Below are 24477 nucleotides of genomic sequence, written 5' to 3'. Positions count from 1 at the left end.
GGGTTGAGCAGCGGGGCACAAAGCTTCATGTGTTGCTTCCTCGAGTACCGATCTTCTTTTGGATAGAAGGAGAAAGTCCACAGTGCCTGTGGGGCTGAGTGGGACAGTTGGTGTCTGCAGGGCTTGGGGGTGTTGAAGATGATGTTTGTAAGAGCTGCAGCCTTGGGCTGTGCTGACAGGAGCTTGGCGCTAGGCACCGTGAAGGCGCTAGGACAGGCCAACCCCACCAAGGCCTTGTGCTGTGAGAGAGAGGACACAGGCATCAGGGAAGGAGAGACTCCCACGACATTGCATGGGAGGATGTGTCAGAGAGGTTGGTCCCCAGCTGCAGGCCTGTCGCCCCTCCACCCTGGCAAGGCAGAAGCTGCTGAGTGCAGGAGCAACAGGTGCCACTGCTGGAGGAGGCAGGAGCACAGCACAGGCATTTCAGGCATGCTAAGAACAAGAATTCTCTCCTCCCTTTCTCGTTCTGGGTTCCCCTGGCAGAGTCATTTCCTGCAGCTCTGCTCTCTCAGAGCTCCCGGTGGGGACGCGGGCGGGAAACAAGGGAAACAAGGGAAAGGGAAAAACTCCTGTCCTTGGAAGAACAGCACCACGCACCAGGGCAGCCCGGGGTCACCCATAGAAAGCAGTCCTGTGCAGAGAACAAACTAGGCTTCTGGTAGACACCAAGCTGGCCATGAGCCAGTACTGTGCCCCTGCGCCAAGGAGTTCCAAGGGAATCCTCGGCCGCCTCAGACAAAGCATTGCCAAGAGGCCAAGAGAGGCGATTGCTCCCCTTTTCTCAGCACTGCTGGGCAACAGCTGGAGCGGCATCTTCTCGCACACCTTCTCTATGACCCAAGTGGGCTGCAGAGGCAGCAGAAGGCAGGCTCTGAGGCTGCTCCCCGGCACCCGCAGGGCAGCGGGGGCTGCCGCTTCCAGCCCCGGAGCGGGGAGGCAGCTCTGGAAGCTGCTCCATCTCCCGGGCCGAGGCCCCGCTGCTGCCCCAGGCTGCAGCGAGCCCCCGAGCGGCGCCGGCGCCGGGCTCAGCCCCGGGGCGGAGCTGGCGGCGGCGCGGAGCAGAGGAGGCGGCGGAGAGGAGGCGCCGCGGCCGCCGCCCAGAGCCGGGGCTGGCGCGGGGCAGCGAGGCGCGGGCGGCGGAGCGGCGGCATGCGGCGGGGCCGGGGCGCAGGGCTGGCGGGGCTGGCCGCGCTGCTGCTGGGTGCGCGGGGCTGGCGGCGGGGGGCGGGCCGGGGCTCGGCCTGCGGGGGCCCCCGCGGGGCTGCCGTCCCCTCGGGCTTCTGCACGGAGCCCTGCCGCCGCGCCGGGCTCGCGTCCCTCCCTCCCTCTGCTGCCATCCCGCCTTCCCTGCGGAAACTCGCCGTGCTCTCGCTGTCCAGCCCTGCCCGCTGCCTCCTTCCCTCCGCCTTCTGCCGCGGAGCGCCTGCAGCCGCTCCTTCCCCGCTGCTGCTTCCCCTCGGGCTCCTTCCCCGCTGCTGCTTCCCCGCTGCTGCTTCCCCTCGGGCTCCTTCCCTTTGTCCCTGTTTTTCTCCAGTGACTCCACCTGTCACTCTCGCGTTCGTATGTCTGCCAGCCGTTAACGGACACCTCCGTTAATGCACCGCTAGACATCCTCTGGAAACTCTTCTCCCCCCCCCATGCCCGAACGTTCCTGGCTGGGATTTGCCATGGCGAACGGCAGGCGGGGCAGGGCACAAAGCAGGTTTTGAGGATTCCCCCTTCTTTTTCTCCTCGGCAGTGGCTGTGGGCAGAGCCCAGGTGCAGCAGGAGCCGTCGGCAGAGACCACCGAGGACACCGGCATCGCCATCAGCTGCTCACACCCCAGCATATTGACAACAGACTTAATCTACTGGTACCGCCAGCTCCCGGGCCGAGGCCCCGCATTCATCACGAGCGGTCACAAAGGGTCCAGAGAGGTGCAGGACCCTCCGGGGCGGATGTCGGTGGCGGCAGACCGCCGGTCCAGCGCCCTGTGGCTCGCCCGGCCCCGGCGCAGGGACGCGGCGGTGTATTACTGCGCCGTGGGAGACACGGGGCTCGGAGCCGGGGCTGCGGCCGGGCACGAACCTCGGCGGCCGGGGCCGGGCGTGTGTGTCGGGGGCGGGGGGACAGCCCCGGCCGGGCCCGCCAGGGGGCGCTGCCGCCTCGGCCCGCCCGGCCGCGGGCGCTTCCCGCCACCGCCTGCGGCACCGGCACCGGCACCGGGATCAGCGGGTGCCCCTTGCAGTCGCTGCCCGGGCTCAGCACCTCTCCTCCTCGAGGGCTGCTGCGCATCGGTGCTCCGAGGCAGCAAACAGCCGCGCTTGGGCCGCGCTGCACGGGGAGCCTGAGAGGGTCTGTGCAAGGCAGCGGGGCGCAGCGTGTTTCCCACCACGCGCTCGTGCTTGCCCAGCATGGGGTCAGAGCCTTGCGGGTACCGTGGCGTCCCCTGGCCTGTCTGAAAAGGCCTGCCGGCATTGTCCCGCAACGCCTTCCCAGAGGGGACCGATTCCCATCCAGGCCACCTCAGGCTGCTTCTCCTCTTGCCAAGGATGCTGAGCTCTTCATGACTTTTAGGAAGGCCAAGTGACACCTCTAGGTCCTCCAAGTGCTGCCATGGCACAGGGAGTTCACGATGTCAAGAATAAAGCGAACGCAAATGCTCCAGCACGATGCTCAGCTTAGTGGGTGTCTCACCTTTGCCTGGCTGCCTTGGGCAAACACAGCAGCAGCTTCCACCCGGTAATTTTCCCCATCCCAAGGACGCACACAAAGATCTCAGCTTGGAGTTGTTATTAACACTAACAAGCTCCCTGGGCATTCAAATCAGGCAATTCCCTGCAGATCCTTGTGCATTTCTTCCTGTCAGGCTTTCCTTCTTGGAGATCTGCTGTGTCACCACCATCGTCCCCCAGATGCTGTCCCCAAGATCCCTTGCCAACAGAACAATCCTTTGTGTCTCCTGCTGTTATTTTCCTGCTTCTTCCTGGCTATGCCTGAGTTCCCGATCCTCTCAGCCATGGCCTTCAGTCATGGTGTCACCATACGCAAAGTGCTTGGCAAAAAGCACTGTCATGACAAAGAAGCTCTGCTCCCTGCCAGCGCCGGGAGTGTGGGCAGTGGGCTTTTTGGTCACCTCCTCCCAGGTGGCTCTGCTGCTGCAATGTCCCTTCTGCACCAGGAAGGTTGTTAGACCATTTCTACTGCTGTACTGGGCCAGCATGAGCATGGCGTGTTGGGGTTGGGTTGACCTTGCCTGGCTGCAACGTCTCCCCCACTCTGCTCTATCACTCCCACTACTCACCAGGATGGAAAAATAAGAAGGCTCATGGTTTGTGGCAAGGACAGGGAAATTTTGACCCAGCAGTTGGTGTCACAGGCAAACAGGCTCAGCTTGGAGAAATTAATTTCTTGCCAATCAAATCAGAGTAGGAGAATGCGAAATGAGAATAAATTTTAAAACACCTTCCCTGCAACACTTCCTTATGCCTGGGCTCACCTTCCGTCCTGACGTCCCTACTTCCTCCCCCAGAGGAACACAGGAGGATGTGCAATGGGTGCTGCAGTCAGTTCATAACTCATTCCCTCTGCCGCCTCTTCCTCCTCATGCTCTTTCCCTGCTGCGGTGTGGGGTCCCTCCCGTGGGAGACTGTCCTTCTCCAACACGAGTCCTTTCCGTGGGCTGCAGTTCTTCCCAAACTGCTACAGCGTGGATCCCCCGTGGGGCCACAGATCTTGCCAGAAGCCTGCTCCATGATGGGATCTCCATGGTCACAGCTTCCTTCAGGGCACATCCACCTGCTGTGGCATGGGCTCCTCCATGGGCTGCAGGTGGATGTCTGCCCCACCCTTAACCTCCATGGGCTGCAGGGGGACAAGCTGCATCACCAGCTCTTCAGGGACAACCTGTGTCATGAGCCACACATGAACCTGGAGCACCTCATCCCCTCCTCCTTCTTTGCTGACTTCAGTGCCTGCAGAGTTGTTTCTCTCCCATATTCTCATTCCTCTCTCCCACATGCTCTTGTGCACCACTTTTTCAACCTTCTTAAATGTATTATTGTGGAGGCGCCACCACCGTCACTGACTGGCCCAGCTTTGGTCAGTGGCAGGTCCGTCTTGTAGCCACCTGAAACTGGCTCTGAACAACATGGTGTGGCACTGACTGGAACCTTCTCACAGAAGCCACCCCGGCAGCCCCCCTGCTACCATAACCTTGCCCCATAAACCAAATACATTCCACTCCTCACCTCTGTGCATCAAGTGTTTTCAATTAACAGTCATATATGCCCTTCTCAGACAGTCCACAATGCTCACAAACTCCCCCTTACATCAGCAGGCCACAGCCAGGGCACAGGACACTGTGCAGATCGCGTCCACAGAAGGATTACTCCATTGCGGTTGGTCATGCTTTTAGAGCATTTGCTTCCATTGGAAACAGATCTGACATCATTGCTACTGTGAACCACCACAAGCCGGACAGAAGTTGATTGCAAATCAGCAGATAGTAGCAGCTGGGACATCCTGAGTTCTCAGGGTATAAATCAAGGCAATCAGCAGGGGAGTAAGAGAGGTGTAAAGAACCATGGCAGCTCCATCAGTAGGTGGTTTAAATCACCATCAAAAAACCCCCAGAACCTCTGGCAGCAGCGCCCTTAGTTTGGACTGTAAAACCTGCATGGATTCTGTACCCGTTTCCTCCATGTCCAAGATCTCCTCGGTTGGGCAGGCAAACCAGGGGGCATGCCAAGGGCCAGGAGCAGCGCCTTGGCGGTGCTGTGGCCAAATGGCTTGCTCGTCTGTATGGAGAAATGCCATCCCTCCCTCTTCTACAAGGACCATTGCAGGTGCTATCCTCATTAAGAAGGAACTCCAGCTTGTTACAAGGTTTACTGTGGTTGGGTTAGGAAGTGCAGCTGTGCTGCTGCAGGTGATGGTTCCTTGTAGCACAGCTAGGGAAAAAGGATTTCAGACATGCAAGTGAAATGCCCTGATAAAACATTGCCCTTCAGTCGTGGTCCCTGGCGAGGAGCGACTCCTCTTGGGTCTGCACAGGGAGGCAGGCAGCAGAGGTCCTCCTGCCACATGAGCCGGGCATTGCTGCTGCTCAGCAGGCAGGGGCTGGGGATCTCTTCCACCCCACTAACATAGCCAGGCCCTGTTAGAACAGAAAGTCACAACTGAGACAGCCTGGGGGCAAGCCATTGCTTTGAATCCACAAGGAGAAGTGGTTTCTTGCTGGTACCTTTGTAACGTTGGCTCAGGCACACAATTACAAACTGGCTGCCCCGGCTTCACAGTCCACTTCCAGCCTGCTCCTGCTGCTGTGGGAAGGCCTCCTGCAGAGAGGTGTTTTGCCATAGACCGGGTCAGTACAACGAAAAGAGACCCCTAGTTAAAGAAGTGAGTTTATCTTTACTTACATTTTAAAAAATAGAATAGGAAGTGAAACAAGTAGTAAGTGAAAGGATACAGCAAGAATAAAACAAGCAATGCACCTAATCACTGCTGCCTATGACAGGCTACAGCGGTTAAGAAAGATACATCACCAACTGCCTTAATACTTTACCGTCATCCGGGTCCACAGCTGCTGGGAGCCCTGGTTACAGTGAGGATTTGGAGAGCCTGTCCTGGCATTTGGGAGGTCCTACACAGGGCATCCACTCGTAGGTGAGGTCTCCAAAGTCACTGTCAGAGGGTCCAGCTCTTATAGTGTTGAATAAACAAGATCACCTGATTTCAAATGCAGAGACATCTGGTTTCACTCTCCTCCCACAGATCCCACCAAAGCCTGGCCCGGGCTACCAGGAGGAACCAAGGGAGCCTCCCTTACCTACTTGATTTTAACCACCGGTTTCCATAGAAGGCCATATATCTGGTTTCACAGCCTTGACCACCTGCCTCCAAGCAAGGAAGGATGCACTCCATCTTTGCAAATGATTATATTCTATCTAAGCTACATCTTTCACTAATGATCATGCATATTTTACCAATGATTGGATACTAAATACAGATATATATATATAAAACATTTGGCTGGCATGTTCATCTAGATGTCAAAGTTGGCTCCTGGTCCCAGCCAGTCCCCAGCGAGGCTGGTGCGGCTGCAGGAGCTGACGCAGCTGTGAAAGTTCATGTGCACAGGCTTGAGAGGCAGAGGGGAAAGGTTCAGCCCTTCGTCCTGCCTCAGCTGGGGACTGTGGTGGCAGCTACAGTGCATTACCAGGAGCCCCTGGCAGGTTTGCAGACATTGGAGAGCAGAGGGCAGCCCACCGTCCTTCTGCCACGGCCTCGGCTGAGCAGCAGGACCCTGAAGGCCTTGTGGGAGCGGGGTTGTGAATGGGGGCTGCTGCGCTCGCCAGCTGTTTTCTGCAGTCCCTGCCAGCTGTGTGAGCCAAGGGCCCTGGGTGAGAAGTGGCAGAGGAGCCCTGCTCCAGGAGCAGGAGGCAGTAAAACCGAGCAGCCCTTTGGCTTGCCTGGGGATAGCGGTTCTGGGGCCCAGGACAAGCACCTGGCGCCTGTGGCTAATGTGGGCAGGTGAAGGGACACAGGGGGACTGCCTGTACAACGGAGAGCTGTGTGGCAGTGTCCTCCCCCTGCCAGAGTGCGGGAGCGTGCCTGTCCCTGTGCGGCTGGTTTCTGCAGCAGATGCTCTTTACAGAGATGTTTCTCTTCAGGTTCCTGCTCCACGGCCAGAGGGGAAGGGAGAGTGTGCGACACCTGGGTCCGATGCCAGGAGAAGATCACCAGGGATGCCATTCCCTCTGATGGACGGTACCTACACCACGAGGCTCTGGAGAACGTTCTGGTGGTAGAGGCTGGGGGACAGGTGCAACGAGGCCTGCCTGGAGCAGCAGGGAGAGAGTTTTGCTCCACCCTCTGGGCTGTGGTTTGGAGGCCTCTTTGATCGGGCAGAGGCAGAGGAAGAGGTGAAGTTGCAAGCATCAGGTCCCTCCGGCTGGCAGGTGCCTGCACACCCCGTGAAGGGAGAGCGTGACATGGCCCTGATTGTGCTGGCAGCCCTGGCGGGACTGGCAGCCTTTGGTGAGATGCCACTTCCAGGCTGGGGTGAACGAGGCAAGAGTTTGCGCAGCTGGTGGTGGAAGCACGGAGGTGTCAGTCCTGACGGCCTGGGGGATCAGGGAGTGTTTCTGTAGGGAGAGCCGGGGCTGCAGGTGGGTATGGCAAATAATGTGGGAGATGTCAGGAGTAACGAGCATAAGAGGAAGGACAAGACTTTACCCTGCATTTGCAGGTACCGAGCATTCTTGAGTGTGCTGCTAATACAGTCCAAGCCTGAAAGAGGGAAGACGCTGGGGAACGGAGCTGTGTGGCATCTAGGAGCTTCTCTCCTAGGTGTGCTGGAGAAAAGGTTACCAGCCTCTGCAGGGCTGTCTCTAAACCTCGGGGGACAAACAGAGAAGGCTAACTAGAGTCAAGGAGAGCTGAAATGCTGTACAGGGACAGGGCAAGGGCAGAGGACGTGGTGTGTCATATGGAGGAGCTTCGCTAGCAAGAAGATACAGTCAGAGGTGGGAGAAGGACAGCTCATGGCTGCCGCTGCTGAAGGAGACAGCAGCAGTTAACATAGCTCAGAGGCAGATACGGAGAGAAAGAGTGGCTGGAAAGACATGTGCGCACTGCTGGAAAGCAGGATGATCTGGGCGGTGAGGAGTGGCAAGCAGCTGCAGAAAGAAGGGTGCAGGGACAAGCAGCTCAGCATCTCAGAGCCTGGGAAAAGTGAGATGGAGAGCGGGGACAGTGAGCAAGCCCAGGAAGTGACAGATGGACTGGTGCACAGGCAAGCAAGGCTGAAAGAAGTTTCTGGCTTTACAGGTCATGCCCAAAAGGACTCTGTGCTCCAGTTCCCTGCAGAAATGACCATCCAGAGAGGACACAGCACAGCTCTGCGCTGCAATTTCTCCACCAGTTTTACCAATCCCTACATCTTCTGGTACCAGCAGCGCCAGACACAGTCCCCTCAGATGCTGCTGCAGGGAGTGCACAAATGGAAACCGCAGGTGGATTCAGGGAGGTTCTCGTCTTCACTGTCTGTGGAGACCTCCCAGGTGGTTCTGCATGTGCGGGATGCTGAGCTCCAGGACAGCGCTGCCTATTTCTGTGCACTGAGCCCACAGTGGTGCCCACAGCACGCAGCAGCGCATAGAAACATGGGCGGTGCTGTGAGGGGCACATCCCTCCCTGCCACTGCTTGCCTGGAGCTCTGAGCTCAGCCTACTCAGCAGCAGCACCTGGGGGCTGTGGTGAGGCTGGGCCTCTGCCTCCCCAGCCTGTACTGCTGTGAGGCACAGGCCTGTGTGACTTGTGCAGCTGCCTCTGGATCCAGGCTCTTTGATGATGAGAAGCGCTCGAGAAAGCACCGCAGAGTGGACGTTTTCAAGGCCCTTCCAGATATCGAGCCTGTCCACATCTCAAGCCTATGTGTGGAGGATAATGCAAAGCTGGAGAACATCCCCTTTGCTGCAGCCACCCAAAGAATTCCCATGGTACCAGGAAAAGAAAGGAAAAGAAACATTAAATCCCTCAGTGGTAGCAGCTCCCGCCTGACCTTGGTGATCTCCTCAGGGGTCTGGGACCAGCCCCTGCCCTTGCAGAGGGAGCAGTTCCACAGTGACACACTCATGTGGCCGCAGAAGGGGTGTGTCTGGGACAAGCCAGACTCCCCTTGGGGCGCAGCCGCTGAGGCTGGGGCATCAGAAGTGATGTAGCAGTGAGCCTGTCTCTAGGCTCACGTGAAGGCAAATACCCTCTCTTGTAAAGGCAGAGAAAGGCAGGAGCAACATTAATTTACAGAGCAGCTGAGCAAATGGTTTGGCTGCCCTGCGAATGCTCACGCATTCTTGTTATTTTCCCCCTGTTTTAATTGATGTGCTGGCCTTTGCTCTGCTGCTGTTTTGCCTGCAGGTGCGGGTGCGGTAATTGCCCGTAGCAAGAGGGAGCTGCCAGCAGCCTCCTCTGTGCGCCTTGAGCTGGCTGGCTTTATCCTGCAGACACAAAACAGGTTTTGCACATAATCACACCAGGGTAATGACAGTGCACGTGTTTCACCTAAGGCTGTGGTAGCGGACGGGCTGCAGGGATGGCTTCTGCGAGAAGCTGCCAGAAGCTGCCCCCATGTCAGAGCCATAGACAGAGCCAATGACAGCCGGCTCCAAGGCGGTCCTGCTGCTGGCCAAAGCAGAGCTAATCAGCAGCGCTGGCAGCGCCTCTCTGATAACATATGCAAGAAGGGGTAAAAGGTGCTGTGCATCACCTGCGAGAGAAGAGTCAGAAAATGTGAGAGAAACAACTTGGCAGGCACCGAGGTCTTTGAGGAAGGAGGGGGAGCCGGTGCCTGAAGTGCCAGAGCAGATACTCCCCTGCAGCCATGGAGAAGACACTGGTGACACAGCTTGTCTTGTGCCAACCCACGGAGGACTATGATGCAGCACATACCCACCCTGCAGCCCACAGAGGACCTCATGCCACAACAGGTGGAGATGCCCTGAAGGAAGCTGCAGAGCATAGAGAACCCTGTGCTGGAGGAGGCTCCTCAGAGAAACTGCGGCCCACAGAGAGGAGCCTACGGAGGAGACATTTTTCTAGCAGGACCTGTACAGCAGGGGGGACCCAGACTGGAACAATCCATTCCTGAAGGACTGCAGACCGTGGAAAGGACTTTATGAAGAATGGCAGTGCATGGGAAGGACCCATTTGGAGAACTTTGTCAAGGACTGCCTCCCAGAGGAGGGAGTAATGTAAGTCTACGAGATACTGCTTTTAATAAAAAGTTCCTCTAGCTTTCAGTGGTGAGTGAACTCACACAACTTGGTAGTTTCCACAGTCAGAGTAGATGAATATGAATTTGTTAATTTCCAACCCTCTAACACTGAGTGGAGGGTAATCTACTTAACGGTTACACAATCTTACTGGTCAACTACACATGCTCGTTGAGGAAGGGTGTCTTTGTGGGCCGAGGCATCTGGTGTAAGGGCTGTGAGTTATAGTATTATAATGAAGGCAGTTTGCTTAAGGACAAATCTCTTGCTACCTGTGCAACAAGGATGAGGTACAACTTTCCTGGATGTAATTCTTCTGCAGAGTCACCTTGTCCCAAGCAGCAATTGCCTCAGCTAATTATCCTTGATAGTTCTTTGCATGGCACATCCTGAATCAAAAGTATGTGGATGTTCTCTTTCTTCAAGAAGATGTGCAGATTATTAAACAAAACCGTATGTCCATATAGTATTGTTCATTAGCTTATACATTCTGGTTAAAAAATTTTGTACCATGCCCAAAAGCCAGGGACCTACAGTCCTACACCAGGACCCAGTCGCTTGCTTTACAGGCCAGCCCGGGTTACTGAAAGGCAAATGCCCCTGCTGGATAACCCCAGGCTCTAGGAGTGTTTGGCTTGGTGGAGACCTGTCAGCAAGCCCTGAAGGCAGCCAGTCCTGCTCTGAGGCTACTGTCCTGGAGGGAGGGGGCTGCATAATGTGGGGGGCAAAGTCCTCCCCGCTGTGAGCTGGGTGGATGTGGGAGGAATATTTTCCCCCGCTGGATATGGAAAGCCTTTCCTGCTAAGGGATCGCGGCCTGTGATATGTAGCAGGGCACTCTGGAAGCCCACCCCAACTTGTAAGTAGCTCGTTTCCTCCTGGCTGCAAGGTTAGAAAGACTTTTGGAGACAACTCTTCTGCCTCTGCCCCCAACAGCCCCTTCCCAACTGTGTTACCGGTCATTGCTTTCGTCTTGGGGTGATGGTGCAGATTGCCATGAATTAGGGTTACTTCTGCCCCAGTATCCAGCAGAGCCGTAACACGGTGAGTGTTGTGCTGGCTCCGCAGCGTCACAAGCAGAACTCAAGGGCTGTGTTTATTCCCGCCCCTGGCCAGCCCTGTCCCTGCCCCAGGGCTGAAGAGGGGACACCCCTTCCCTGGGCTGGTTTGCAGGTGAGGAGGGATGCCACCCCGTGTGCCCCCTGCTCCCACACCACCATGTGCTGCCCAGATGCGTTTGAGCTACCGCGCCTGCATCTCACCTGGGGCTGCTGCTTCAGCTCCGAACATCCCCACGTCCACCTCCAGCACGGATGCCACAACCAACACAGCACAGGTTCTCCTTGCCTTTTCCTTGTGCGGGCCCACGCTGCCTGAAACAAGTTAATTGTTCAGGGGGGCTGGGACATTCCGATAATCCCTCCTCACTTCCCGCTTCACCAGGAAAACCACCTAGGCCACGTGTCCCGTAACAGCCTTCCATGGCTGTGTGCGCGGGCCCAGTCGGGCATTTGCTCTGTCTCTGCTTCACTATTGAATAATGGGCCATATACGATTTATTTAAAGAACATGTGCTCATGTTTGTCTGAGGAGACCCTTATTGTTAACTTGAGGGTGTACTAAATCCTTGAATGGGTGACACAGGGAGTGTGCTAATTGTCCAGGCATGAGATATCTTAATATTGTTAACTTGAAGATGTACTAAATCCTTGAATGGGTGACAGAGGGAATGTTGTGCTAATTGTCCAGGTGTGAAATATGTTAATGAGTTCATGGAAAGTTAATGAATAGACATGAGTGACTTGTATAAAGAAGGGGCTGAAAGGTTCCCTTGCTGTGCATGACTTTGGTGGAGCGATCCCCCATGCACCCACCGCTGCCAAATAAAGATAACCTGCGCTTGCTCATATATTGCTAGAGTGATTCTTTAAATCACTGTCCTTCCCCTGCAAAGGCATTTCCCACGGGGACCTGCCAGCTGCACCAAACGTTTTGCACCAGGAGCTGCTGGTTTGATTCCCAGTGGAAAGGCACCCAGACTCTGTAAATGGCCATTTCTTATCCCAGAGAATGCCACTGAAGAAAGAGATGGCAGTACAGATAATCCTATGTCCTTCAGACGCTGGGAGCCCTAAGCTACGTGCTGTCAAATAGGTGGCTCCAGTCAGGGCACAGCACACCACGCTCGTCCTGCCCATGAAAAGGTCACCCCTTCTTGGTCAGTCAAACTCTAAGACGATTGTCATGAAATAAAACAGCTCTATTCAGCATTTCTGCTGCGAAACAGAAGCCATGTTCACATGAGACCTTCCTGCTGCACTTCAGATAGAGGCAAGGACACAAGGGCAGTGCAATCACTGGCACCAAGCCGAAGCTGCCTGAAAGCTCATCGGCTGCAATGGACGGGCTGAGTTTGTCCCCTGGCCAAGGGATCTGTGCAGAACAACACGGGCCTGAAGGCCAGGCTCTGCTTGTAGCAGGGCACAGCAGAGGCCAGGGCCTCCTCAGGATACCTGGATCACCAACTCCCTGACCTACGGTGATGTGGGGGTGAGGGTGATGGCACCCTGCTGGTTGTTTCCCTCATGTGAAGAAATGCCAGCTCTTGACCCTGCTCAGAGCAGCTTTCACATCCTCCTTTCTTAGGGTGTAAACCAAGGTGTTGAGCAGAAGAGGAAGAACCACGCAGAGAACAGCCGCTACTCTGCCTAGTGACCTTTTCTCGGGGGCTCCCGTGTAGGTGAAGACACATGAGGCATAGAACCAGGCCACAGCATTGAAATGAGAAGCGCAGCCTGAGACAGCTCAGTGCCCGTCTTCTGCACAGAAGAGCTGCAGCATGATTTAAATCTCCATTGGAAAGGACAACCGCTGGCAGCAATGCCCTTAGTTTGAGGTCTAAAACTTGGGTGGATCCTGTGCCCCTTTTCTATCTTTCCATGGTCTCCGTTGGGCAAGCAAGCTAGAGGTCGTGCCAAGAGCCAGTAGCAGCGCTCTGGCAGGGCTTTGGCAAAAGGCCTTACTTGCCAGGCACGCAACAGAAACGCCCTTATAATGGTGTTGGCCTTTTCACATTTTTGCTATGCTTGTATGTGCTTCATTAGCCATAATCCCCTCTCGGTGGAGGCAGGGGTGTAGGGATTTCCATCCTTCCACTTGTACATTTCTGTCAAGACATCGGGGTTTTCGTGGAGGAAATAGGATATGAGGCTGTGGTGGCTGCCAAGAGACAATTCCATCTCCCAGAAGGGATGAGATTTACAGGTAAGAGAATCCTCTTCCCCCAGCACTGCAGCCAATTCCTGAGCACAAGGTCTGTGGTGGAGAGGAAGCCTGCACGGCTCTGAACAACACTCAGCTGTTCAGAGTCGACGTTCTTGGGCTTCTGAAGCACAGAGGAAAACCTGGTTTGTGCAGCGGCAGAGGCCCTCGCCGTGAACCGGTGGTAAAGGATCCCTTCTCCAGGCATTCTTTGCATGCGGTTCAAAGCGGCCAGCCAGCACGCTTGCCTCAGCGGTGGTGTCCTGGAGCCCAGGGCAGCACAGGCCGCCAGGGGTTCTCCAGGTGGGTACTTGGAGGGATGGATGAAGCCTGGCTGTAAAGCAGAGGGCAACATGGTGCTGTGGGTTGTGGTTAGGCTGGGCGTGTGCCTCCCCAGCCTCTGTGCCAGTGAGGAAAGCTGTGGAGATTGGTATGGGGGCGACTTTTTCAGCCAAGTCCAAGCCCAGGGGCTTGGAACACAGGAGTGAATCCTCAGCAGAAGGATCCTACTTGTCTTGCTCCTAGGCTCCCCCCAGCATCCACCGAGAGCTGCCGTTGGAGAGAATGGTTCTAGGCAGGAGGCATGATCGTGCTCGTGACTTAATTCCTGGCCAAATCAGCCCAAGGAGGGAAGATCCCCTCCTTGCCTTGCACCTGGGGGTTGGCTGAACCCTGAGCCTGCAATCTCACCCTGTTCAGATGCATGGATCAGCCTTTGGCAGCTTATAGAAAGCGAGGTGGAGCATGAGCCCAGTGCCAAAGCTGACAAACGGATAGATACGGCGGACACGGAGCCAGGCAATGCTGAAATACCTTTCTGGCTTGACAGATCACAGGCAGAAGGAATTTACGCTGCAGTTCCACCAGAAGCGACCATGCAGGTAGGACACACCAGAAGAGGATTGTTCTCCAAAGGCCTGAGCCATGATCGAGCACTTCCTCCGGGGAGAGGCACCTTTCAGCTTCTGGAGGGCGCTGGGACCGTGCTGTAGACACCGGTTGGAGGTCAGGCAGCTGGGGAGGCAGGGGATGCCTGGTGGCCAGTGGCTGCAGGTGAGTCAGCAGTGTGCCCTTGTGGCAAAGCACACCTACTGCGCTCTGAGATGCCAGCGAAAGCGGAGCCAGCACAGGCAGGGAAGTCATCCTTCTCCTCTCTTTGGCACTCCTGAGACCATGCCTGGGCTCCTGCGTTCAGGCTGGGGCTCCTCGGTGTGCAGGCAAGGTACAGGCGTGTTGGAGGGAGTCCAGCGGGAGGCCCCAAGGCAGGCAGGGAGCTTGAGGGCATGATGCACTCAGAGCCTGAGGGAACGAGGCCTTAGCAAAAGAAGGCTCAAAGGGAGACCTTATGGGTGTCTACAGCTACGTGCTCTGAGCACGTGGAGAAGATGAAGCCAGGCTCTTCTCCAAGTGCATGGTGCCGGTAGGCCGAGAGGCCACAGACACAGTTTGGAACCTGCGGAATTCTACTGACGTGTGAGGACCTTATTTTCCAGTTCTTTTTGACCCTGAAAAAGCTCAAGGACTGGAATGCACTGTCCATAAATGTTGTGCAGGCTCTGGCCTTGGACGTTTTCAAGACTCGTCTGGACAGAACCCTGACCGGCCCTGTCCAACCTACATCATGCTATGGGAAGAGCAGAAACAGTTTGGCAGGTTTGTTTGATGGGACTGGAAGTAAGGGCAGGACAGCTGGAGATCCAGCTGGTTTGGAGGAAAGGGAAATTGGCAGGGTTACGGTCATCGGGAAAGGCTGTGTGGTGTTGGGTGAGCTTGGCAGAAGCTGATTTATAAGAGGGGTTGAGCAGCGGGGCACAAAGCTTCATGTGTTGCTTCCTCGAGTACCGATCTTCTTTTGGATAGAAGGAGAAAGTCCACAGTGCCTGTGGGGCTGAGTGGGACAGTTGGTGTCTGCAGGGCTTGGGGGTGTTGAAGATGATGTTTGTAAGAGCTGCAGCCTTGGGCTGTGCTGACAGGAGCTTGGCGCTAGGCACCGTGAAGGCGCTAGGACAGGCCAACCCCACCAAGGCCTTGTGCTGTGAGAGAGAGGACACAGGCATCAGGGAAGGAGAGACTCCCACGACATTGCATGGGAGGATGTGTCAGAGAGGTTGGTCCCCAGCTGCAGGCCTGTCGCCCCTCCACCCTGGCAAGGCAGAAGCTGCTGAGTGCAGGAGCAACAGGTGCCACTGCTGGAGGAGGCAGGAGCACAGCACAGGCATTTCAGGCATGCTAAGAACAAGAATTCTCTCCTCCCTTTCTCGTTCTGGGTTCCCCTGGCAGAGTCATTTCCTGCAGCTCTGCTCTCTCAGAGCTCCCGGTGGGGACGCAGGCGGGAAACAAGGGAAACAAGGGAAAGGGAAAAACTCCTGTCCTTGGAAGAACAGCACCACGCACCAGGGCAGCCCGGGGTCACCCATAGAAAGCAGTCCTGTGCAGAGAACAAACTAGGCTTCTGGTAGACACCAAGCTGGCCATGAGCCAGTACTGTGCCCCTGCGCCAAGGAGTTCCAAGGGAATCCTCGGCCGCCTCAGACAAAGCATTGCCAAGAGGCCAAGAGAGGCGATTGCTCCCCTTTTCTCAGCACTGCTGGGCAACAGCTGGAGCGGCATCTTCTCGCACACCTTCTCTATGACCCAAGTGGGCTGCAGAGGCAGCAGAAGGCAGGCTCTGAGGCTGCTCCCCGGCACCCGCAGGGCAGCGGGGGCTGCCGCTTCCAGCCCCGGAGCGGGGAGGCAGCTCTGGAAGCTGCTCCATCTCCCGGGCCGAGGCCCCGCTGCTGCCCCAGGCTGCGGCGAGCCCCCGAGCGGCGCCGGCGCCGGGCTCAGCCCCGGGGCGGAGCTGGCGGCGGCGCGGAGCAGAGGAGGCGGCGGAGAGGAGGCGCCGCGGCCGCCGCCCAGAGCCGGGGCTGGCGCGGGGCAGCGAGGCGCGGGCGGCGGAGCGGCGGCATGCGGCGGGGCCGGGGCGCAGGGCTGGCGGGGCTGGCCGCGCTGCTGCTGGGTGCGCGGGGCTGGCGGCGGGGGGCGGGCCGGGGCTCGGCCTGCGGGGGCCCCCGCGGGGCTGCCGTCCCCTCGGGCTTCTGCACGGAGCCCTGCCGCCGCGCCGGGCTCGCGTCCCTCCCTCCCTCTGCTGCCATCCCGCCTTCCCTGCGGAAACTCGCCGTGCTCTCGCTGTCCAGCCCTGCCCGCTGCCTCCTTCCCTCCGCCTTCTGCCGCGGAGCGCCTGCAGCCGCTCCTTCCCCGCTGCTGCTTCCCCTCGGGCTCCTTCCCCGCTGCTGCTTCCCCGCTGCTGCTTCCCCTCGGGCTCCTTCCCTTTGTCCCTGTTTTTCTCCAGTGACTCCACCTGTCACTCTCGCGTTCGTATGTCTGCCAGCCGTTAACGGACACCTCCGTTAATGCACCGCTAGACATCCTCTGGAAACTCTTCTCCCCCCCCCATGCCCGAACGTTCCTGGCTGGGATTTGCCATGGCGAACGGCAGGCGGGGCAGGGCACAAAGCAGGTTTTGAGGGTTCCCCCTTCTTTTTCTCCTCGGCAGTGGCTGTGGGCAGAGCCCAGGTGCAGCAGGAGCCGTCGGCAGAGACCACCGAGGACACCGGCATCGCCATCAGCTGCTCACACCCCAGCATACAGAACTATGACTTCATCCAGTGGTACCGCCAGCTCCCGGGCCGAGGCCCCGCATTCATCACGAGCGGTCACAAAGGGTCCAGAGAGGTGCAGGACCCTCCGGGGCGGATGTCGGTGGCGGCAGACCGCCGGTCCAGCGCCCTGTGGCTCGCCCGGCCCCGGCGCAGGGACGCGGCGGTGTATTACTGCGCCGTGGGAGACACGGGGCTCGGAGCCGGGGCTGCGGCCGGGCACGAACCTCGGCGGCCGGGGCCGGGCGTGTGTGTCGGGGGCGGGGGGACAGCCCCGGCCGGGCCCGCCAGGGGGCGCTGCCGCCTCGGCCCGCCCGGCCGCGGGCGCTTCCCGCCACCGCCTGCGGCACCGGCACCGGCACCGGGATCAGCGGGTGCCCCTTGCAGTCGCTGCCCGGGCTCAGCACCTCTCCTCCTTGAGGGCTGCTGCGCATCGGTGCTCCGAGGCAGCAAACAGCCGCGCTTGGGCCGCGCTGCACGGGGAGCCTGAGAGGGTCTGTGCAAGGCAGCGGGGCGCAGCGTGTTTCCCACCACGCGCTCGTGCTTGCCCAGCACGGGGTCAGAGCCTTGCGGGTACCGTGGCGTCCCCTGGCCTGTCTGAAAAGGCCTGCCGGCATTGTCCCGCAACGCCTTCCCAGAGGGGACCGATTCCCATCCAGGCCACCTCAGGCTGCTTCTCCTCTTGCCAAGGATGCTGAGCTCTTCATGACTTTTAGGAAGGCCAAGTGACACCTCTAGGTCCTCCAAGTGCTGCCATGGCACAGGGAGTTCACGATGTCAAGAATAAAGCGAACGCAAATGCTCCAGCACGATGCTCAGCTTAGTGGGTGTCTCACCTTTGCCTGGCTGCCTTGGGCAAACACAGCAGCAGCTTCCACCCGGTAATTTTCCCCATCCCAAGGACGCACGCAAAGATCTCAGCTTGGAGTTGTTATTAACACTAACAAGCTCCCTGGGCATTCAAATCAGGCAATTCCCTGCAGATCCTTGTGCATTTCTTCCTGTCAGGCTTTCCTTCCTGGAGATCTGCTGTGTCACCACCATCGTCCCCCAGATGCTGTCCCCAAGATTCCTTGCCAACAGAACAATCCTTTGTGTCTCCTGCTGTTATTTTCCTGCTTCTTCCTGGCTATGCCTGAGTTCCCGATCCTCTCAGCCATGGCCTTCAGTCATGGTGTCACCATACGCAAAGTGCTTGGCAAAAAGCACTGTCATGACAAAGAAGCTCTGCTCCCTGCCAGCGCCGGGAGTGTGGGCAGTGGGCTTTTTGGTCACCTCCTCCCAGGTGGCTCTGCTGCTGCAATGTCCCTTCTGCACCAGGAAGGTTGTTAGACCATTTCTACTGCTGTACTGGGCCAGCATGAGCATGGCGTGTTGGGGTTGGGTTGACCTTGCCTGGCTGCAACGTCTCCCCCACTCTGCTCTATCACTCCCACTCCTCACCAGGATGGAAAAATAAGAAGGCTCATGGTTTGTGGCAAGGACAGGGAAATTTTGACCCAGCAGTTGGTGTCACAGGCAAACAGGCTCAGCTTGGAGAAATTAATTTCTTGCCAATCAAATCAGAGTAGGAGAATGAGAAATGAGAATAAATTTTAAAACACCTTCCCTGCAACACTTCCTTATGCCTGGGCTCACCTTCCGTCCTGACGTCCCTACTTCCTCCCCCAGAGGAACACAGGAGGATGTGCAATGGGTGCTGCAGTCAGTTCATAACTCATTCCCTCTGCCGCCTCTTCCTCCTCATGCTCTTTCCCTGCTGCGGTGTGGGGTCCCTCCCGTGGGAGACTGTCCTTCTCCAACACGAGTCCTTTCCGTGGGCTGCAGTTCTTCCCAAACTGCTACAGCGTGGATCCCCCGTGGGGCCACAGATCTTGCCAGAAGCCTGCTCCATGATGGGATCTCCATGGGGTCACAGCTTCCTTCAGGGCACCTGCTGTGGCTCCTGCTGCATGGGCTCCTCCATGGGCTGCAGGTGGATGTCTGCCCCACCCTTAACCTCCATGGGCTGCAGGGGGACAAGCTGCATCACCAGCTCATCAGGGACAACCTGTGTCATGAGCCACACATGAACCTGGAGCACCTCATCCCCTCCTCCTTCTTTGCTGACTTCAGTGCCTGCAGAGTTGTTTCTCTCCCATATTCTCATTCCTCTCTCCCACATGCTCTTGTGCACCACTTTTTCAACCTTCTTAAATGTATTATTGTGGAGGCGCCACCACCGTCACTGACTGGCCCAGCTTTGGTCAGTGGCAGGTCCGTCTTGTAGCCACCTGAAACTGGCTCTGAACAACATGGGGTGGCACTGACTGGCACCTTCTCACAGAAGCCACCCCGGCAGCCCCCCTGCTACCATAACCTTGCCCCATAAACCAAATACATTCCACTCCTCACCTCTGTGAATCAAGTGTTTTCAATTAACAGTCATATATGCCCTTCTCAGACAATCCACAATGCTCACAAACTCCCCCTTACATCAGCAGGCCACAGCCAGGGCACAGGACACTGTGCAGATCGCGTCCACAGAAGGATTACTCCTTTGCGGTTGGTCATGCTTTTAGAGCATTTGCTTCCATTGGAAACAGATCTGACATCATTGCTACTGTGAACCACCACAAGCTGGACAGAAGTTGATTGCAAATCAGCAGATAGTAGCAGCTGGGACATCCTGAGTTCTCAGGGTATAAATCAAGGCAATCAGCAGGGGAGTAAGAGAGGTGTAAAGAACCATGGCAGCTCCATCAGTAGGTGGTTTAAATCACCATCAAAAACCCCCAGAACCTCTGGCAGCAGCGCCCTTAGTTTGGACTGTAAAACCTGCATGGATTCTGTACCCGTTTCCTCCATGTCCAAGATCTCCTCGGTCGGGCAGGCAAACCAGGGGGCATGCCAAGGGCCAGGAGCAGCGCCTTGGCGGTGCTGTGGCCAAATGGCTTGCTCGTCTGTATGGAGAAATGCCATCCCTCCCTCTTCTACAAGGACCATTGCAGGTGCTATCCTCATTAAGAAGGAACTCCAGCTTGTTACAAGGTTTACTGTGGTTGGGTTAGGAAGTGCAGCTGTGCTGCTGCAGGTGATGGTTCCTTGTAGCACAGCTAGGGAAAAAGGATTTCAGACATGCAAGTGAAATGCCCTGATAAAACATTGCCCTTCAGTCGTGGTCCCTGGCGAGGAGCGACTCCTCTTGGGTCTGCACAGGGAGGCAGGCAGCAGAGGTCCTCCTGCCACATGAGCCGGGCATTGCTGCTGCTCAGCAGGCAGGGGCTGGGGATCTCTTCCACCCCACTAACATAGCCAGGCCCTGTTAGAACAGAAAGTCACAACTGAGACAGCCTGGGGGCAAGCCATTGCTTTGAATCCACAAGGAGAAGTGGTTTCTTGCTGGTACCTTTGTAACGTTGGCTCAGGCACACAATTACAAACTGGCTGCCCCGGCTTCACAGTCCACTTCCAGCCTGCTCCTGCTGCTGTGGGAAGGCCTCCTGCAGAGAGGTGTTTTGCCATAGACCGGGTCAGTACAACGAAAAGAGACCCCTAGTTAAAGAAGTGAGTTTATCTTTACTTACATTTTAAAAAATAGAATAGGAAGTGAAACAAGTAGTAAGTGAAAGGATACAGCAAGAATAAAACAAGGCAATGCACCTAATCACTGCTGCCTATGACAGGCTACAGCGGTTAAGAAAGATACATCACCAACTGCCTTAATACTTTACCGTCATCCGGGTCCACAGCTGTTGGGAGCCCTGGTTACAGTGAGGATTTGGAGAGCCTGTCCCAGCATTTGGGAGGTCCTACACAGGGCATCCACTCATAGGTGAGGTCTCCAAAGTCACTGTCAGAGGGTCCAGCTCTTATAGTGTTGAATAAACAAGATCACCTGATTTCAAATGCAGAGACATCTGGTTTCACACTCCTTCCACAGATCCCACCAAAGCCGGGCCAGGGCTACCAGGAGGAACCAAGGGAGCCTCCCTTACCTACTTGATTTTAACCACCGGTTTCCATAGAAGGCCATATATCTGGTTTCACAGCCTTGACCACCTGCCTCTAAGCAAGGAAGGATGCACTCCATCTTTGCAAATGATTATATTCTATCTAAGCTACATCTTTCACTAATGATCATGCATATTTTACCAATGATTGGATACTAAATACAGATATATATATATATAAAACATTTGGTTGGCGTGTTCATCTAGATGTCAAAGTTGGCTCCTGGTCCCAGCCAGTCCCCAGCGAGGCCGGTGCGGCTGCAGGAGCTGACACAGCTGTGAAAGTTCATGTGCACAGGCTTGAGAGGCAGAGGGGAAAGGTTCAGCCCTTCGTCCTGCCTCAGCTGGGGACTGTGGTGGCAGCTACAGTGCATTACCAGGAACCCCTGGCAGGTTTGCAGACATTGGAGAGCAGAGGGCAGCCCACCGTCCTTCTGCCACGGCCTCGGCTGAGCAGCAGGACCCTGAAGGCCTTGTGGGAGCGGGGTTGTGAATGGGGGCTGCTGCGCTCGCCAGCTGTTTTCTGCAGTCCCTGCCAGCTGTGTGAGCCAAGGGCCCTGGGTGAGAAGTGGCAGAGGAGCCCTGCTCCAGGAGCAGGAGGCAGTAAAACCGAGCAGCCCTTTGGCTTGCCTGGGGATAGCGGTTCTGGGGCCCAGGGTGGGACAAGCACCTGGCGCCTGTGGCTAATGTGGGCAGGTGAAGGGACACAGGGGGACTGCCTGTACAACGGAGAGCTGTGTGGCAGTGTCCTCCCCCTGCCAGAGTGCGGGAGCGTGCCTGTCCCTGTGCGGCTGGTTTCTGCAGCAGATGCTCTTTACAGAGATGTTTCTCTTCAGGTTCCTGCTCCACGGCCAGAGGGGAAGGGAGAGTGTGCGACACCTGGGTCCGATGCCAGGAGAAGATCACCAGGGATGCCATTCCCTCTGATGGACGGTACCTACACCACGAGGCTCTGGAGAACGTTCTGGTGGTAGAGGCTGGGGGACAGGTGCAACGAGGCCTGCCTGGAGCAGCAGGGAGAGAGTTTTGCTCCACCCTCTGGGCTGTGGTTTGGAGGCCTCTTTGATCGGGCAGAGGCAGAGGAAGAGGTGAAGCTGCAAGCATCAGGTCCCTCCGGCTGGCAGGTGCCTGCACACCCCGTGAAGGGAGAGCGTGACATGGCCCTGATTGTGCTGGCAGCCCTGGCGGGACTGGCAGCCTTTGGTGAGATGCCACTTCCAGGCTGGGGTGAACGAGGCAAGAGTTTGCGCAGCTGGTGGTGGAAGCACGGAGGTGTCAGTCCTGACGGCCTGGGGGATCAGGGAGTGTTTCTGTAGGGAGAGCCGGGGCTGCAGGTGGGTATGGCAAATAATGTGGGAGATGTCAGGAGTAACGAGCATAAGAGGAAGGACAAGACTTTACCCTGCATTTGCAGGTACCGAGCATTCTTGAGTGTGCTGCTAATACAGTCCAAGCCTGAAAGAGGGAAGACGCTGGGGAACGGAGCTGTGTGGCATCTAGGAGCTTCTCTCCTAGGTGTGCTGGAGAAAAGGTTACCAGCCTCTGCAGGGCTGTCTCTAAACCTCGGGGGACAAACAGAGAAGGCTAACTAGAGTCAAGGAGAGCTGAAATGCTGTACAGGGACAGGGCAAGGGCAGAGGACGTGGTGTGTCATATGGAGGAGCTTCGCTAGCAAGAAGATACAGTCAGAGGTGGGAGAAGGACAGCTCATGGCTGCTGCTGCTGAAGGAGACAGCAGCAGTTAACATAGCTCAGAGGCAGATACGGAGAGAAAGAGTGGCTGGAAAGACATGTGCGCACTGCTGGAAAGCAGGATGATCTGGGCGGTGAGGAGTGGCAAGCAGCTGCAGAAAGAAGGGTGCAGGGACAAGCAGCTCAGCATCTCAGAGCCTGGGAAAAGTGAGATGGAGAGCGGGGACAGTGAGCAAGCCCAGGAAGTGACAGATGGACTGGTGCACAGGCAAGCAAGGCTGAAAGAAGTTTCTGGCTTTACAGGTCATGCCCAAAAGGACTCTGTGCTCCAGTTCCCCGCAGAAATGACCATCCAGAGAGGACACAGCACAGCTCTGCGCTGCAATTTCTCCACCAGTTCTGCCAGTTCCTACATCTTCTGGTACCAGCAGCGCCAGACGCAGTCCCCTCAGATGCTGCTGCAGGGAGTGTACAAATGGAAACTGCAGGTGGATTCAGGGAAGTTCTTGTCTTCACTGTCTGTGGAGACCTCCCAGGTGGTTCTGCATGTGCGGGATGCTGAGCTCCAGGACAGCGCTGCCTATTTCTGTGCACTGAGCCCACAGTGGTGCCCACAGCACGCAGCAGCGCATAGAAACATGGGCGGTGCTGTGAGGGGCACATCCCTCCCTGCCACTGCTTGCCTGGAGCTCTGAGCTCAGCCTACTCAGCAGCAGCACCTGGGGGCTGTGGTGAGGCTGGGCCTCTGCCTCCCCAGCCTGTACTGCTGTGAGGCACAGGCCTGTGTGACTTGTGCAGCTGCGTCTGGATCCAGGCTCTTTGATGATGAGAAGCGCTCGAGAAAGCACCGCAGAGTGGACGTTTTCAAGGCCCTTCCAGATATCGAGCCTGTCCACATCTCAAGCCTATGTGTGGAGGATAATGTAAAGCTGGAGAACATCCCCTTTGCTGCAGCCACCCAAAGAATTCCCATGGTACCAGGAAAAGAAAGGAAAAGAAACATTAAATCCCTCAGTGGTAGCAGCTCCCGCCTGACCTTGGTGATCTCCTCAGGGGTCTGGGACCAGCCCCTGCCCTTGCAGAGGGAGCAGTTCCACAGTGACACACTCATGTGGCCGCAGAAGGGGTGTGTCTGGGACAAGCCAGACTCCCCTTGGGGCGCAGCCGCTGAGGCTGGGGCATCAGAAGTGATGTAGCAGTGAGCCTGTCTCTAGGCTCACGTGAAGGCAAATACCCTCTCTTGTAAAGGCAGAGAAAGGCAGGAGCAACATTAATTTACAGAGCAGCTGAGCAAATGGTTTGGCTGCCCTGCGAATGCTCACGCATTCTTGTTATTTTTCCCCTGTTTTAATTGATGTGCTGGCCTTTGCTCTGCTGCTGTTTTGCCTGCAGGTGCGGGTGCGGTAATTGCCCGTAGCAAGAGGGAGCTGCCAGCAGCCTCCTCTGTGCGCCTTGAGCTGGCTGGCTTTATCCTGCAGACACAAAACAGGTTTTGCACATAATCACACCAGGGTAATGACAGTGCACGTGTTTCACCTAAGGCTGTGGTAGCGGACGGGCTGCAGGGATGGCTTCTGCGAGAAGCTGCCAGAAGCTGCCCCCATGTCAGAGCCATAGACAGAGCCAATGACAGCCTGCTGCTGGCCAAAGCAGAGCTAATCAGCAGCGCTGGCAGCGCCTCTCTGATAACATATGCAAGAAGGGGTAAAAGGTGCTGTGCATCACCTGCGAGAGAAGAGTCAGAAAATGTGAGAGAAACAACTTGGCAGGCACCGAGGTCTTTGAGGAAGGAGGGGGAGCCGGTGCCTGAAGTGCCAGAGCAGATACTCCCCTGCAGCCATGGAGAAGACACTGGTGACACAGCTTGTCTTGTGCCAACCCACGGAGGACTATGATGCAGCACATACCCACCCTGCAGCCCACGGAGGACCTCATGCCACAACAGGTGGAGATGCCCTGAAGGAAGCTGCAGAGCATAGAGAACCCTGTGCTGGAGGAGGCTCCTCAGAGAAACTGCGGCCCACAGAGAGGAGCCTACGGAGGAGACATTTTTCTAGCAGGACCTGTACAGCAGGGGGGACCCAGACTGGAACAATCCATTCCTGAAGGACTGCAGACCGTGGAAAGGACTTT

General features: G+C 56.8%; 2 protein-coding genes and 1 gene segment (V, D, J or C); all 3 read left to right on the top strand.

Annotated features, from left to right (window-relative positions):
- The first annotated feature begins 976 nt into the window (after nt 1-976).
- Nucleotides 977-2334, top strand: LOC130149297 (collagen alpha-1(I) chain-like). Its single transcript, XM_056338786.1, has 2 exons — nt 977-1204; nt 1742-2334. Exons 1-2 carry the CDS (start codon nt 1153-1155, stop codon nt 2332-2334), a joined length of 645 nt encoding a protein of 214 aa, XP_056194761.1. The 5' UTR covers nt 977-1152.
- A 13458-nt stretch (nt 2335-15792) lies between these two features.
- On the top strand, nt 15793-17150 carry LOC130149296 (collagen alpha-1(I) chain-like). Its single transcript, XM_056338785.1, has 2 exons — nt 15793-16020; nt 16558-17150. The coding sequence occupies exons 1-2, from the start codon at nt 15969-15971 to the stop codon at nt 17148-17150; spliced, it is 645 nt and encodes a 214-aa protein (XP_056194760.1). The 5' UTR covers nt 15793-15968.
- Nucleotides 17151-21522: 4372 nt separating this feature from the next.
- On the top strand, nt 21523-23167 carry LOC130148475 (T cell receptor alpha variable 13-1-like). The segment is given in 2 exon segments: nt 21523-21855; nt 22648-23167. Coding segments are annotated over 2 exon segments (438 nt in total).
- Nucleotides 23168-24477: the final 1310 nt, after the last annotated feature.

The sequence above is a fragment of the Falco biarmicus genome, chromosome 4 (assembly GCF_023638135.1).
Source record: "Falco biarmicus isolate bFalBia1 chromosome 4, bFalBia1.pri, whole genome shotgun sequence".
NCBI classification, from domain to species: Eukaryota; Metazoa; Chordata; class Aves; order Falconiformes; family Falconidae; genus Falco; species Falco biarmicus.
This window is presented reverse-complemented; position numbering and strand designations above follow the sequence as displayed.

Bases quoted from the DNA above. Each gene is read 5' to 3' on its own strand.
- LOC130149297 (XM_056338786.1), top strand. From the start codon at position 1,153: ATGCGGCGGGGCCGGGGCGCAGGGCTGGCGGGGCTGGCCGCGCTGCTG. The intron at 1,205-1,741 runs GTGCGCGGGGCT...TCTCCTCGGCAG, and splicing joins GCTGGCCGCGCTGCTGCTGG to TGGCTGTGGGCAGAGCCCAG.
- LOC130149296 (XM_056338785.1), top strand. From the start codon at position 15,969: ATGCGGCGGGGCCGGGGCGCAGGGCTGGCGGGGCTGGCCGCGCTGCTG. The intron at 16,021-16,557 runs GTGCGCGGGGCT...TCTCCTCGGCAG, and splicing joins GCTGGCCGCGCTGCTGCTGG to TGGCTGTGGGCAGAGCCCAG.